The 15,559-nt window shown below is 32.9% G+C and overlaps 1 protein-coding gene across 1 annotated transcript; it reads left to right on the top strand.

The window, feature by feature from the left end:
* The first annotated feature begins 9,066 nt into the window (after nucleotides 1-9,066).
* Nucleotides 9,067-10,564, top strand: LOC108489964 (probable aspartic proteinase GIP2). Its single transcript, XM_017794734.2, has one exon. The coding sequence runs from the start codon at nucleotides 9,225-9,227 to the stop codon at nucleotides 10,434-10,436; it is 1,212 nt and encodes a 403-aa protein (XP_017650223.1). The 5' UTR covers nucleotides 9,067-9,224; the 3' UTR covers nucleotides 10,437-10,564.
* Nucleotides 10,565-15,559: the final 4,995 nt, after the last annotated feature.

Here is a 15,559-nt window from a genome sequence, read left to right as displayed (position 1 = left end):
TTTAGTTCTAATATAAAAGACATTAATAAAACCAAGAATTTCTTATCTATCATATTTGAAATGACTAATTTGGGAGAGGTAGATGTAATCTTAGAAGTTAAAGTTACAAAATCAGAAAAGGGATTTTCATTAAACCAATCTCACTATATAGAAAAGGTGTTGAAAATGTTTTATAGTTTATAGTTTTGATGTAATCCTTGTGAGAACTCCTAGCATACACTTGATTAAAGAATAGATGAAACAATATTTCTCAATTAGAGTATACAAAAATTATTGGAAATCTTATGTTCGTGATAAGCTACACTCGATCAGACATTGCTTATGCGATTAGTAGACTAAGTAGGTATACCCATAATCTAAGCAATGAGCATTGGAATGCTCTAAAGCATTTGCTTAAATACCTTAAAGGTACTTTAACTTGCGAATTAGAATTTGTCGATTACCCGACAGTTCTTGAAGGCTATTGTAATGCAAATTGGGTAACTAATAATGATAAGGTAAGCTCTACAAGTGGGTATGTCTTTACTTTGGGTGGAGCAGCCATTTCGTGGAAGTCTGCTAAACAGACTTGTATTGCTCACTCCACGATGGAGTCAGAGTTTATAGCTTTTGACTTAGACGGGCAAAAGGCCAAGTGGCTTAGAAAACTACTTGTAGAGATTCCTATATGGGAAAAACTAGTACCTCTCGTATCTTTATTATGTGACTTGCAAGCCTCAATTTGTGTTGCTAAGAGTCAAGCTTACAATAGTAAGAAGAGACATATTCAAATAAGGCATGATTCTGTAAGACATTTACTAAAGAATGGAGTACCCAGTTTAGAGTACATGAGGTCTAAAAGGAACCTAGCTTGTAACACCCCTTACCTGTTACCGTCGCCGGAACAGGATATAAGGTATTACCAGAACATAACACATACCATTAAACATAACCGAAATATAAATATGTCATCCAATTTGATAGTGCATCGTATAATATATGTCTTGAACAATATTAGCCAACTTTAATGGCTTGTACAAATTAGCTGGTCGAGTACTGTAACTAATATTTTAAACCTAGACAAATATGACACGTAACAAAATAATTAAGCCTACTATACATGCCATAATTCAAAACGTTTAGTTCAAATACCCTAAAGTATGATAGTGCGGATAGATCTTCACGATCCTTAACTCCTGAGCAAGTCAAGAACACTATAAGACAAAAGAGAGAAACAAAGTAAGCTTATAGCTTAGTAAGTAAGTATGTAAATACTAATTAAAAAAAAATCTAACATGTTTACACAACAATTCAAGTATATCTACTTTAACTTCACTATTCATTCCACTTTGATTAAGCTGTCTCTGCTGCGTCATATTCACTAAATAAATCATAACTCGAGTTACAAAACTCGAAATTCAAATCCGTAAAATTTACCTGAATCTAGACTCATAAAGCTTTTTGCTAATTTTTTTCTATAATTTTTGGTTCAGCCGATTAGTACAGTTTATTAGTTAAAGTTTCCCCTGTTACACAGCTCGACTGATCTGACCTCTGTTCACTACAAATTGAATTTCTCTCAGTACACAATTCAAACAACCCTGAAGTCTATTTCATTTAAAACTAGTCTCAATAAGGAATTTAGGCATGTAAACTATATTTCTTAATTTGCTTTGTACGATTTTTAATGATTTTTCAAAGTTGGAACAGGGGATCACGTATTCATCCTGAGCAAGTCACATACAATTGTAAATATCTCAAAATATAGAATTCCTTTGCTTGCTCCGTTTCTTTTACATGAAAGTAGACTCATTAAAATTTAATTTCACATCTCATTCAACTTCTAATTATATTCCTCCTATTTTTGGTGATTTTTCAAAATCACGTCACTGCTACCATCTAAAAACAGTTTTAATGCTAATTTCACTCTTTCACACATTCTTTATGCTAACCTCATTTTATCTTATATATGTTTATACCACAAATCATTTTCACCACATTTCATTCACCAAAAGTGTAGGTCCAAACCACAATATCACCACAAAACCATCCCGTTGAACAATTCGGATCAATCCTCGATATTTAATGGTTTCAAGACACATCCCCACCATCATACTTCATTTAGTTCGGCTCTCTTGTACACATGGTGAACACTTAGTACCACTCATGCGACCTAGCCGATTTGTCTCGTAGCTCTCTTGTCTACATGGTGTCCTTCACTTGGAATCACGCATGCGACCTAGCTACATTTATCTTTCACGTAGCTCTCTTGTCTACATGGTGTCCTTCACTTGGAATCACGCATGCGACCTAGCTACATTTATCTTTCACGTAGCTCTCTTGTCTACATGGGATACATCTCGTATCACACATGTGACCTAGCTACTACAGGTGTCTCGTAGCTTTCTTGTACACATGATGTGCACTCAGATCATACATGTGACCTAGCTACGCCCCTCTATTTCATTCGATCTCTCCGATTGTTCAACCGGATCTCTCTCTATATTTATTTCCATTCTTCCAATAGTCGATTTACATTTTAACATCAGCTAGTATGTTTATATAATAGGCTGAAATATAAGAATGTACATGAAATTATTGTAATATTTACATACAAACTTACCTTGGTGCAAAATGTGGAAATTTTGCAATTTAGTCCAAAACTTTTTCCTTCCCCGCTCGAGATCAATTCCATCTTTCTTGATCTATAATAACACATTTAGCTCATTTAATACTCATACTATTTATTTCAATCCAAAATCACATCATGGAAAAATTACATTTTGCCCCTAACTTTACAAAATTACAATTTTGCCCTAGGCTCGGAATTTAATTTCAGCCCTTATTCTTATGTTTTATGATATGCTGAACATTTTCTCTTCTACAACAACATCAAATTCTCACTCTATCATATAGTTATGAACAATAGGTATTTTTACCGATTATGCGCTTTTACTCGCTTTCACTTAAAACCGAGTAGCACAAGTTATTTAACATAATTTAAAACCTCATATTCTATCATAAAACATCAAAATACACAAATTTCACCTATGGGTATTTTTCCCAATATGAACCCTAGGTTAAATTATTACTAGCATAAGCTTAATCGAGCTTCCGGATTCCAAAAACGTAAAGAACATTAAAAGCGGGCTTGAAATCACTTACTATGGAGCTTGAAAATTGAAGAAACCCTAGCTATGGAGAGAGGGAGAATTCGGCAGCAACTAAGGAGGATGATGATCAATTTTGTGTTATTTTTCCCATTTTATTTCATTTAATATCCAAATGACCAAAATGCCCTCCTTACTAAACTTTCAAAATTCCTTCCATGTCCTAATTTTGTCCATGAACTTAAAATTGGTCAAATTGCTATTTAAGACCTCCTAATTAATATTCCAAAACAATTTCATACTAAAACTTCGGGATGCAAATTTTGCAACTTATTCGATTTAGTCCCTACTTTCAATTTAAGCACTTTAGGCATAGAATTTCATCACGAAATTTTCACACAATCATGCAATCATATCATAAACCCCAAAATAATTATAAAACAATTATTTCTATCTCGGATTTGTGGTCACGAAACCACTATTCTGATTAGGCCCTAATTCGGGTTGTCACATAGCTGATCCACTAACCAAAGGGTGAAGTAAGAAAATGGTTATTGATTCGTCAAGAGAGATGAGTCTTAAGCCCAGTGGTTGAGGAATTCATGGTGGATACCCAACTTAGTTTCTAAGTTCAATGTGGTCAAACAAAACCATGGATAGACCCATAGTGTAATAGTCTGATTTTGGGGCTAGTCAGAATAGTGGTCTCGGGACCACAAATCTAAAGTCAAAAAGATTATTTTATTATTATTTTGGAGTTGTAGCATGTTATTAGTAGTGTATGAAAAATTTGGTGAGTTAATTTTGACGTTTATGAGCCCAATTGCGAAAAAAGACTAAATTGCATAAAGTGAAAAAGTCTTGAATTGATAGATAGGGTGTTAAATTGCTATGAATCTTAAATTGGGGGCCTTTAAAAGGCAAAAAGACCCTTTGATCTTAGTTTGGCTGGCCATGGGAGATAAAAATGTTGAAAAGTCAACATTAGGTAAATGGATGACATAATGTGTAATAAAATAATGCCTAAGCCTAGCTATCATCTTTTTTCTTTCATTCTTCCTTCTCCCACCAAGTTTTTAGCCATTGTTAGCGGTTTTGAGCTTCAAAAATTTCAGCAACTTATTCCTCTTGCAAGTAAGTGATTTACATGCTTTTTGTTGATGATTTTTATATTTTTGGACCCCTTGAAGAATAAGCTTTATATTAAGGGGACTATTTTGCAAAATAGTTGAGAGTTTAGGGTTTTTACATGAAAGCATATGTGTAGTTTTCTGAAATTTTATGGAAGAGTATGAATATTAGATGTGTAATAAGCAACTTTTGTGAAGAGATTTCTCATGAAAACCCTAACAGTGACTATTTTGCATAAGTTGGAAATTTGTTGATAAATGTGTGAGATAGTGTAAATTTTGGATTACCATAAGAGTAAAAAATGGTTCGAATAGGCTTTTGATATAAGGAAAGTCTATAAAAATCAACTTTCGAACCTAGGGATAAAATGGTCATTTTGTAAAAGTTTAGGGGCAAAATGGTCATTTTACCCAAGTGTAGATTATTGAGTGCCTAGATTGATAAAGTGATTAAATTTTTGAATTTTTGTTATTATAGATCAATAAATTCAAACTCTGAACTTAGACCGGGGGAAAGCCAAGCAAATTGATTAGACCGACTAATTGCCTACTTTTTGTAATTCGAGGTAAGTTGTATGCAAATAACACAACTACATTGTCATTATATGTGATGAGTTAACTTAGCATGAATTACTTGATTATGGAAATGAGAATGTATGATGAGAATTTAGATAGTAAAATTCTCGTTTGAACCATAGGAAATAAATCGGATATTCATGCCATAATGTATGGGTTATTGTGAGCTAGAGTAAGACATGTCGGAGACATGCATCGACCACATTATGAGAGCCAGTGTAAGACCATGTCTGGGACATGGCATTGGTATTGAGACAAGAGCTAGTGTAAGACATGTCTAGGACATGCATCAGCCTCGAGATGTAAGCCAGTGTAAGACGTGTCTGGGACATACATCGGTTACGAGATGAGCTAGTGTAAGACCATGTCTGGGATATGGCATTAGCATCTTACCCTACGTTTGAGGTTTATTGGATATCTGATAGTGTTCCGAATGGCTGGACGGTGAGAGTTATGGTTTAAAATCAAGAGAAAAGTATAACCGTATTATAAGTGATACAGGTACATATTCAGTTTGTTTGAGACATGAGTTCAATACATATATTATATGATGAGTATTGGATTGTGATGAGTAAGTTGTTTTTATGCCTAATTATATAAAGAGCTCGTTGAGGAATGGTATAGTTGTTGATATGTGTTTGCATACTTCTTACTAAGCTTTATGCTTACTCCCTCTCTTCTCCATTTTCTTATAGTGTCGCCTAAATAGCTCGAGGATCAACAGACGTCGGAGGTTACGATCACACTATCATTCTAAGCACTCGGTATAGTTAGATTCCTTGCTTTTGTGTATGGCATGTATAGAGCTTAGACTTTAATATTTTGTGTCATTGAAAAATTAGCTAAATGTGTTGGCTTGGGATAAATCCCTTTGTTTTGTATAAGGCCATAGATAATGGTCAATACTCTCTTTGATTTATAAATAGAAGATGATATTTTCATGGATGAGTAAATTGCACAAATGAAATGTTGTCCATTGTGACTACCTTGGCTATGTGATATGCTCATGTCTTGGTATAGAGTGATTTTATGCAGGTTATGTAAGTATATGTGGCAAAGTGGCTTGGTAAATAGCCTTATTTTTCCACACGGGTAGGCACACGGGCGTGTGTCTAGGCCATGTGTGACACACGGCCAGCCCCATGGGCATGTTGTCTAGTCGTGTGTCCCTTGTACGTAAAATTTGCAAGTCAGTATGCATGGTAGTAAACACACGGGCAGAGACACGGCCATGTGTGTCAGCCATATGAAGGGCACGGCCTAGCACACGGACGTGTACCTTGGCCGTGTGGCCTTTAGGGATTGATAACATCAGAAACATAATATTCAAGTTTTTGCACACGGGCTAGGACGCGGGCGTGTCATGGCCGTGTGAAGGACACGGGCCAGGGACACAGGCATGTGCCAGGCCATGTGAAAACCCCTGTAGGTGTGAATTTGGAATTAATTCCACACGAGTGTCGGACACGGGCGTGCCCCTATATTGCTTAGGCCTTGTGAACCATATGGGCCAATAGCACGACCATGTTGAATTGGTCACACGGGCGTGTTGCCCCTCCCACACCGGCATATGCCCTTGTACCTAGTAACATTTTTCAGAGTTTGTGGGATGATCTGAATCATTTCCGAATGGCTTTAAAAGAACGTTTGGAGCCTCGTAGGCCTTTGTTATGAAGTTCTTGATAAAGATCGGAAAAGTTTTAAATTTGACTAATTTTGGTGATTCGAAAACGTGTGAATGTATGTGTTCAAGTTGAGTAACGCCTCTTATTTCGTCCCGGCATGGGGTACGGGTGTGGGGTGTTACACATAGTATACATTTTACCTATCTCTATGGAAAATGATGTACATGCATAAGGATGAGTTTTTACTCTTAATGAATTCATAGCCTAGATTTTGGGTGGTCCTATTGAGATGGACTTGATGAATTCACCGACTTGAGAGGTTGAGTTTATTACTCTTAATGAGTTCATATCCTAGAGTTTGGGTGCTCCTCTTGAAATGTACTTGAATTCACCAAACTTAAATTTGAGAGGATGAGCTTAATGAAAGCTCTTAATGATTTCATAGCCTTAATGTGAGTGGTCTATATATACCATAACACAGTAAAATACAAAATATTATAAGGTCACAATAAGATATTAAAGCTACAACAATAGAGGCTTAAAATTAAAATTTTCTAACCTCCACCACTTATAGCATTATTTCATTTTAATTTTTATTATCATGAATTATGGAGCATCTCTTTTTCTTTATAAGACTTTGAAAAATTTAATGTTTTAGACATGCTTCGTGCATGTACATAATGCTTTTATATTGATCATTATATTTATTAGTATCATTCTTTTTTTAACCTTATACTTTTGCTCAACTAGTAGAATTATAATGTCAATATAAACTGTGGTAATTTATAATTTCATTGTCATTCATTTTATCTAGTATCCACATATAAGTAACATTATGACATTTACTTCTAAAATGTCTAAACCAATGAAAGGTCCATAATATTATTATTTCAACAAAAAAATATAATTTTATAAACATATATACAATATTAACTTTAGGAATATGTCAAAATTTTCAGATATCCAAATTAAGTTCAAGGATCAAAAGTGATCATAAAATTTATTATATTTATTCTAAACATTCACTTCAAGGAATGTATAAGAAATAATTGGGAAAATAATGTAAACCTATTTGATATTCTTTGCCAATAAGATCATAAGATATTACCTGTTCCAAAGAATGATTAATTAGTATAAACAATAGATCATTTTGTTTCAGGAATAAACATTTAGCAATATTTTGGACTATCCATCTTCCACTTATCTATTTGCCAATAACAACAATAAGTTTCATTCTTTTTTAGGAATGAATAAACAGTATAATTTGTTAATAAAGCCAATAAAGTCATCATTGTTTGCAAATTTACTTCAATATCATTGTGATAAATCAAATGTGTCTATATATTGTTCCTTTTTCTTTTTAATCAAACCTTGGCAAAATATTCAACCAATATGCATGTGTCAAATGATCTTTGAGTATCACATAAATATTTTCATTCTCTTTGAAGGGCTATTTGAAAAACTAATACATAATTTTAACGAATCTTTTATGTGTTTTCTTAGAAAAATTCATGATTAATATCATTGTATAATTCTCAAGTATGAATAGATTTGAAGTACAAACTAATAATTACATTTAATAAACATTTACAATAGATAAGAAGAGATAAAAATCATATAATTTAATCAAAATTAAAACTAAACCAATAAATTCTATAAAAAATAACAAATATATATTCACATAGAAAGCACAACAATTAAATTGGAGAAGAGATTTATAAATTCATAGAGATGCAACTAGAGAATTATATAAATTAAACTTCTTAATAAAAATTGAATCAATTTAAAAAAAAATTAAACTTACTTAAGTAATTGTGGATGAGAAGCGGAGACTATGAGCATTCTTTGCACTGAAGAGAAAGTGATTATCCCTAAGCAAATCTCTAGCAACCACTCACAATTTTTTTAACCAAACAATTAAATTTCAATACTTGGACCCTAACAAAATTTTAACGTAAACTAAGGACCTATTACTCTTGAATAAGATCATACTAATAACATATTATAAAATAATAATAATGCAAAGAATATAAAAATAGTAGACGAGAATAAGAGGAATTTTATTGCATTTATTTTATTAACTATCGTCATTACAAGTAGTATACTCATATATATATATATATATATATAGAGAGAGAGAGAGAGAAATTAGACTCTTAATTTTTAATTCATAAATAAAAAACGATTACAAGAAAATAAAAATGAAAAGTTGAGGAATATGAAAGATGAAAAATTGATTATAATTAACATTTACTTAATAGGATTCATAGCGGGAAAACATTAATTAACAAATTATAACATTTTTAATCGAAGGACAAAAACGAAACTTAAAAGCACCGGTGTAGTTTATTTAATCACATTTTTCCCCGACACTTTTCTTTATCCATTGATAAGTTATCCATCCGTAAGGCTTGACTTGCTCCAAGGAAAAAATAACCACAAAAACTCCAACACATAAAAAACGTGCCTTCGGGCATTTTTTTTTCCTCCCCAGGAAATGTACTGTAGAATCTCAAGAAGATAAAAGAAAAAAAAAAAGAAGAAATAGATGGCAATGAGTCAGCCGCTACAAAGATAAACATTGTGGTGGTCCCACAAATTCCCTCACTAGTGGTCTTTACCACTCTGTTTGTTAGCGATTAAAACAAATGAAATAAAATCAATTCAAATCTTATCCTTTTCCCTTACTAACAATTCCACCCAACCGCGTCGATCCATCGCATCTCCTTATTTCTTAAACTGCAATTTAACTTATTTAGACAATCAATACTAAGACTTGTCTACTGTTACTTTCCCTTCCTCACATGGCTTCCCTTTCTCAGTTTCTTCTCTTTTTCTCTTTCCTTTTCTGCCTGAAAAACACGTTTCCCGTTCTGGGTTTTCAATCAAATTTTGCTTTGTTTCCTGTCGCAAAAGATGCAGCAACTCTTCAGTATGTTGCAAGGATCTCTCATGGCGCTCCTTTGGGATCCACTGACCTTGTGGTTGATCTTGGCGGTTCGTTTCTTTGGATGGATTGCAATTCCGGACACATGTCTTCATCATACAGGTTGATCTCAAGCTGCTCCGTCAACTGCTCTAGAGCAAAGTTCCATGATCTTGGAAGCACGAGTTGTCTATTAAACACCAACTGTTATGTGTCCCCTTACAATGGCGTAACAGGATCGACTTCAGTGGGGGAACTAGTAGAGGATGTCATAGCCGTTGATTCTGTTGACCCTTCAGATGTAGGCCAAAGCACAACCGTGGATCACTTTCTCTTTGCTTGTGCACCGACGTTTCATTTACAAGGTTTAGCAAGTGGTGCCAAGGGAATGATGGGTTTAGGGAAAGCTTCGATTTCGCTGCCATCACAACTGAGTTCTTCAATTGGACACCCTCAGAAGTTTAGTGTTTGTTTATCATCGTCAACCGGTGTCCTATTAACCGGCAGTGGAGACACCGTTTTCGGTACCAAAATAGCAAGGTCACTAGCATACACACCCCTCATCACCAAACAAAATGACTACTTGATTAATGTTCAATCCATCAAGATCAATGGAAGGAGATTAGCAGTCCATGAACAAGGCAAATTAGAAGCAAAATTAAGCACAGTTGTGCCTTACACCACAATGGTAAGCTCGGTTTATGCAATATTTTCTAAAGCTTATGTTGAGGCTGCCACTAAGATGAATATGACTAGAGTAGAAACTGTGGCTCCATTCGGACTCTGCTTTAGTTCTAAAGGGCCATTGGTGCCTGAAATTGATCTAGTTTTGCAAAGTGAGATGGTGAAGTGGAGAATTCAAGGTAGGAATTCAATGGTGAAAGTGAGCGAAGAGAGCATGTGCTTGGGTTTTTTGGATGGAGGGTTGGAGCAAAGTAGCCCAATTGTAATAGGAGGGCTTCAAATGGAGGATAACCTTTTGGAGTTTGATATTGGGAGTTCCATGTTAGGATTTAGCTCTTCTTTGTTGTTGAAGGAAACAACTTGTTCTTCATCCTTACAGGATTCCAAGCTGAAGCAATTTATCTGATTTATCTTTATCCTTTTTCTACTTTTCTCCCTTTTCTTTTGTGTGTGTAAAGGCAAGCTTGATGGATGCAATTTGTAAAGCATCATTACTAGTAATATGAGGAGAGGCACTATAGCTTTGAATTTTAATGATTTTGTTCAAATATGTCTAATGGATTCGATTTACTTGAGTCTGGCTTGACTACTGCAAAAACATGGATACATTTGTAGATAAAATACAAGCTCAAAATAGTATTTTAGTTGAAGGTCTAGAGTCGCATGAATAAAATCTTTCAGATTTTACTTTTCTTTTGGACTAAAAAATCTCAATGTTTATAAATCACTTTAAAACTTCAAATTAATTAAAAATCAAATCAAATCAAATTAATTTAAAAAAAAACCTTTTCCAATATTTATTTTCTTTATTTATGAATTTTAAGAATTCTTTTCACAAAAGATTCAATGTCTTTAGGAAGTATGAATTTTTAAAAATTTTTTGGTAAATTATGATAGAACAAATTCTAAATAACAAATTTTATTAGCACAACTTAAACTTAACTAAATAATTGTAGATTTAGTTTTATATTTTAATTTAGTTTTCTTTTAGTCTTTATATTTTTAAAATTTTAAAATTTTAGTACTCACTAAATAATAACTATTAAATTTATTAAGTTAGGTTATATTCAAAATTTGATGAAACAAACATATTATCATATATGTAATGACATGTCATCTTGTTATTTTCATATTTACTCACTAAAAATCCAGTTAATGGATTAACGATTTTCATCTTATATAAAGCCTCAAAATTTAAAATTCAAAATGTATAAAGACTTAGAATGATGCTCAAATTGGCGAATATTATGCTGCTCCAATTAGAGAATATTGACTAAATTTATAATTATACATATGGTACAAGAATAATAATTGAATTTAACCAAACAGACTTTACTATTTGTGTCAAGATTAAACTATCAAAATTTTAAAAATATAAGAACTAAAATTAATTAAAATAAAGTATAAAAATCCACAACTTATACAAAATATAAAGATTAATAGCAAAATCTAACCATCAAATTTTTGTATATACCTCTCCTTCAAAAGCTTCTATGAAATTTTATCAACCTCAATCTTCTTTTACATTTCAAACTTCCCAACTTCAAATGGCAAGTGTTTTTTTTCCCTAATATTTGGTTTGTTTTAGTTATAAAGATTTAGTAGTTAAGGTGATTATATTTGGTTGTTATAAACATATGATTTGTTAGTTAATTAATTAGTTAGATTTATTTTGTGTATTAGTTTAGTTTAGGAAAAATTTTATTTATTTGTTAGTTTATTAGATTAAAAATATAATGATTATGAAAGAACTTATAACAATATTTGCTGTTAGAAGTAATGTTATGAGCAGCGCGAATTACTTCAGGTACTAATATAGAATAAAAATGGACACAAAGTCACGCCCCATTTTTTTTTTTTTTTTTTTTAGCTATCGTTAATTTTTAAATAAGTTTGAATGCTAGTCTAGTGGTTAAGAATAGGTGAAGCTGCCTGTAACATCTCAAATTTAGTTTTATAAAATTTAGAAATATATAAAAAATAGGGAATTGACCCAATGGTTAGTTATTTAATGTGTAAGTATAAAAGTTAGTTGAAGGTTTCAAGTTCAAGTTTCAACTTTTACAAAATAAATTGAGTTTTGCAAATTCCCTTGTCTTTTTATGTGTTGTCGTCTAAGCCTAATAAACCTAAGTACAAATATAATTTTTTATCAAAATAATCAGCCTTTGAATTCCTTTTTCTTCTACCTTAACTGTCCCTAAGCCCCTCTTTCACTCTTCCTCTTTATTTTTTTTTCTTTTCCCTTTTTCCTCCATTGTTGCCGTTGCCTATACCTCCTTTTTTACCATCTTCTTCTTTTTCTTTTTGCATCAAGATTGTGCACTATCTCCTTTAACATATTGCTGCAATTTTTTCTTAATTAAATCACCTCTAAATCTAAAATTTTGAACTCCAAGATCGATCCCAAACATCGCCTAGGAAATGCCATTGCCATTTCTCTCTACTAGCTTGTGTAAGGTCTCTTTTCTATTCAATTTCTTGATTAATATTATCCATTAAAACCTAAATTTTCAAATCTAGAATTTAGGGGATTTTAAATTTTTTTTAAAGGTATTTTTCCATATTTTAATGAGGCCTCAAACCATTTTAAAATTCAGCCTCAATTTCGGCCACCTTGGGTGGTGGTGCGTACGCATGTGTGTAGAATAGGGGGCTATTTTGCTCCTTGAATCTTGTCCAATTAATTCCAGCTTTAATTTGTGTTTTTTAACCCTCCTAAACAACTATTAAATCCATGTCAATTAGGAAAAAACATTCTTGATCGTTTGGGCATTCGAAACTCACAAATCGGGAAGCGTAAGTGTAGTTAAGCGTAAAATTAATTGTTGTTTCGACATAGTTGTAGGGTAAATGTTATGGATTGATTAAATGAAGGAATTTAATAATTATTAGCTACTGTTTTTCTAGTATATTATGGAATTAGGCACTAACCCAAATGCCCCAAATCAACCATAAAGCCGAAAAACGGCCGTACATATGGTTTGCATCGATAAAAGGTAAGGAATCGAACTGGTTGAATTCGTAAAATAGTTTTTAATTCAAAAATTGGTTTGAACCCATAAGTGGGTAACTGGGAATTGGTTAAGTAGTAAATTGATTGAATTTATACTGAATTTTGGTTTAGGATCGTATAAAGGTTTATTAAGGAAAATTGGAAGATTCACTAAGGTGCTGCGAGAAAATAAAAGATAAGGTGTAGGTTCTAAACTTGTAAAATTTGTTTGATAATGATAAATGTCATGTTATATTTGATAAATTAGCTTGCTGATTGGTCTGACATAGTAGCCAAAATATTAGTTTTACGAGTGGCAAAACCAGGTACATTTCAAGCCTTAAAAAATTGATGTGTTGGCAAAATTGCTAGTTTGATTGTATGAATGTGTAATTGAGATTGTTATGCATAATTATATTTTGTGATATGATAATGTTTGATTGGATGTTATGAAATGTTGAGATATTAGATTTATGCATGATTTAAATGCATGAAATATTTACTATAATATATATATATATATACGTGAGGTTGCTATTGGTGTAAAATGAAATTAGTAAAGTATGTGAATTGAACGATGTTGATAAATACCATCTTAATGGTAATTTGAAAATTGGAACACTGCTTCGCTTTTCTGAAAGTATATGATTATTGAGGACATGTTGAACATGTCGAATAAATATGAAAAGTATTGAAATATGATTATATATGAATTTGTATTACATATTGCATGTGCATTGGGATGTGATTTTGTGGTTGACGAAGGAGTTCCATGGAGTATCGACGGCATATTAAGTCCGCATATATTTTTATTCAGTGCACTGCATTTGGAGTACCGAGGGGATTGGCGATTATATCGCAATATTTATTTGGAAGTTTCACTGCATTATTGATTATTAGTGGTTTTACCACATGGAGCTTTGCTCACATACATTGGAGTTTGGTAGATGTGTTCTAGGGAACTCCTGGTGTGTAGCGGATGGTATGGGTAAGATCTGACATGTGCAATTTTCACGATCATGTGCATTTGTAATTATTATTGATAATGTTTGATTATGCTATTGGTAACTCTATGAAATTGCCTGTATGAATGCTTAATCCTTGCTTAGTTTCACATTGAGCTTGTTAAGCTCACCCCATTACCTCAACTTCTCAGTTACTGATCGAACTTAGGATCCGAATTGGCATGCGGATATATGGCGGACTTCGAAATTTATTTCATCATATTATTTTAATTTAATTATATTTTTAGGTTATTTTATTATTATTATTCGGTTTTGGATTGTAAATTCTTTAAACCGTGGTTTGGGACTGTTCGAGATTTTGAGGTTTTTCATGTATGCATGATACGCATATTTGGTATAGATACACAGTTTTTATAAATATGTTGAAATGGACTATGCATGATATATGGCTAAATTAATAATTTGACTAGTAATGGTACATTTTCGCTACCAAGAAGATAACAAAATGATTTTTCAAAGGCAACGCTGTTAGTAAGGTTTTACAAAAACTCACCTAATTTGCTAATTTGACCTAAGCATAGTTGGACTAAGTAAATGGACATTTTAAAAAGCTAAAAATAGAAATCACGATTTTATAAAAGGGAGTACTTGGAGGTTTTTAGCTATCGTTAGGGTAGGTTTGACATTAAGGTGTCAAATGTAGCCTTCCCGATTCAACCATAACATTTAGGCCGGGTTTTGGATGTTACATTAAGTGGTATTAAAGCCTTAGTTTAAAACCTCAGATTGAGATTTTAAATCTACTTAAGATAGTTTGCATGCATGCATATATGAAAAGGGAAAATCTTTAGGAAAAACAAACCATAGTGGATTTGGAAAATGTTTTATACAGGAAACGACGAAATCTGAAGGTCCGATGCCAAGTCCATAGAAACAGTACTAAAAATCTATTAAGATGATAAAGACTATTGATAAAAAATTTACAAAAGAAATATAAAATGTAAGTGCGTAAAAGACTAAACAAATTACTAAAAGCTCTTACTTGTAAAATTGTAGATCCATAAAACACCAAAATGAATGCACGTGGAATAATAACTCGTGGTAGGAGGGGTCGTAGGGGGCAACCTCTGAGTGCTTCGGTTGAGTCAGTTGTATTGTCATGGCCAGAGCAGGATAATGAATAGAATGAGGTTAACAGTAAACCCACTGCTAAGGATGGAAATATGGAAAATGAGAATATTAATGATGACCATTTGGGAATGATCCAATATGAGGTGTTAGTTAAAGCAATAGGAGGTGTTAGTTGTGGGACGATTGCCAAAAAGCTTCGCTCTAATGGGACATAATTGTGTAGGGGTATTGCTGGAACTACTCCTACTATGGCTGAGTACTGGATGGAAACCACTTATCGAATTTTGGAGGATTTGGAATGCACTCCTGAGGAGAAACTTCAGGGTGCCGTGTCTCTATTAAGGGATGAGGCATATTAGTGGTGGCAATTACTTGTTAGAGGAATGCTGCCAGAGCGTATTGATTGGGTTTATTTTTAGGAGGCCTTTCAGGGTAAGC

The sequence above is a fragment of the Gossypium arboreum genome, chromosome 5, assembly GCF_025698485.1.
Source record: "Gossypium arboreum isolate Shixiya-1 chromosome 5, ASM2569848v2, whole genome shotgun sequence".
Classification (NCBI taxonomy): Eukaryota; Viridiplantae; Streptophyta; class Magnoliopsida; order Malvales; family Malvaceae; genus Gossypium; species Gossypium arboreum.
The sequence above is the reverse complement of the archived record's forward strand: the minus strand, read 5'-3'. Positions and strand labels throughout refer to the sequence as shown.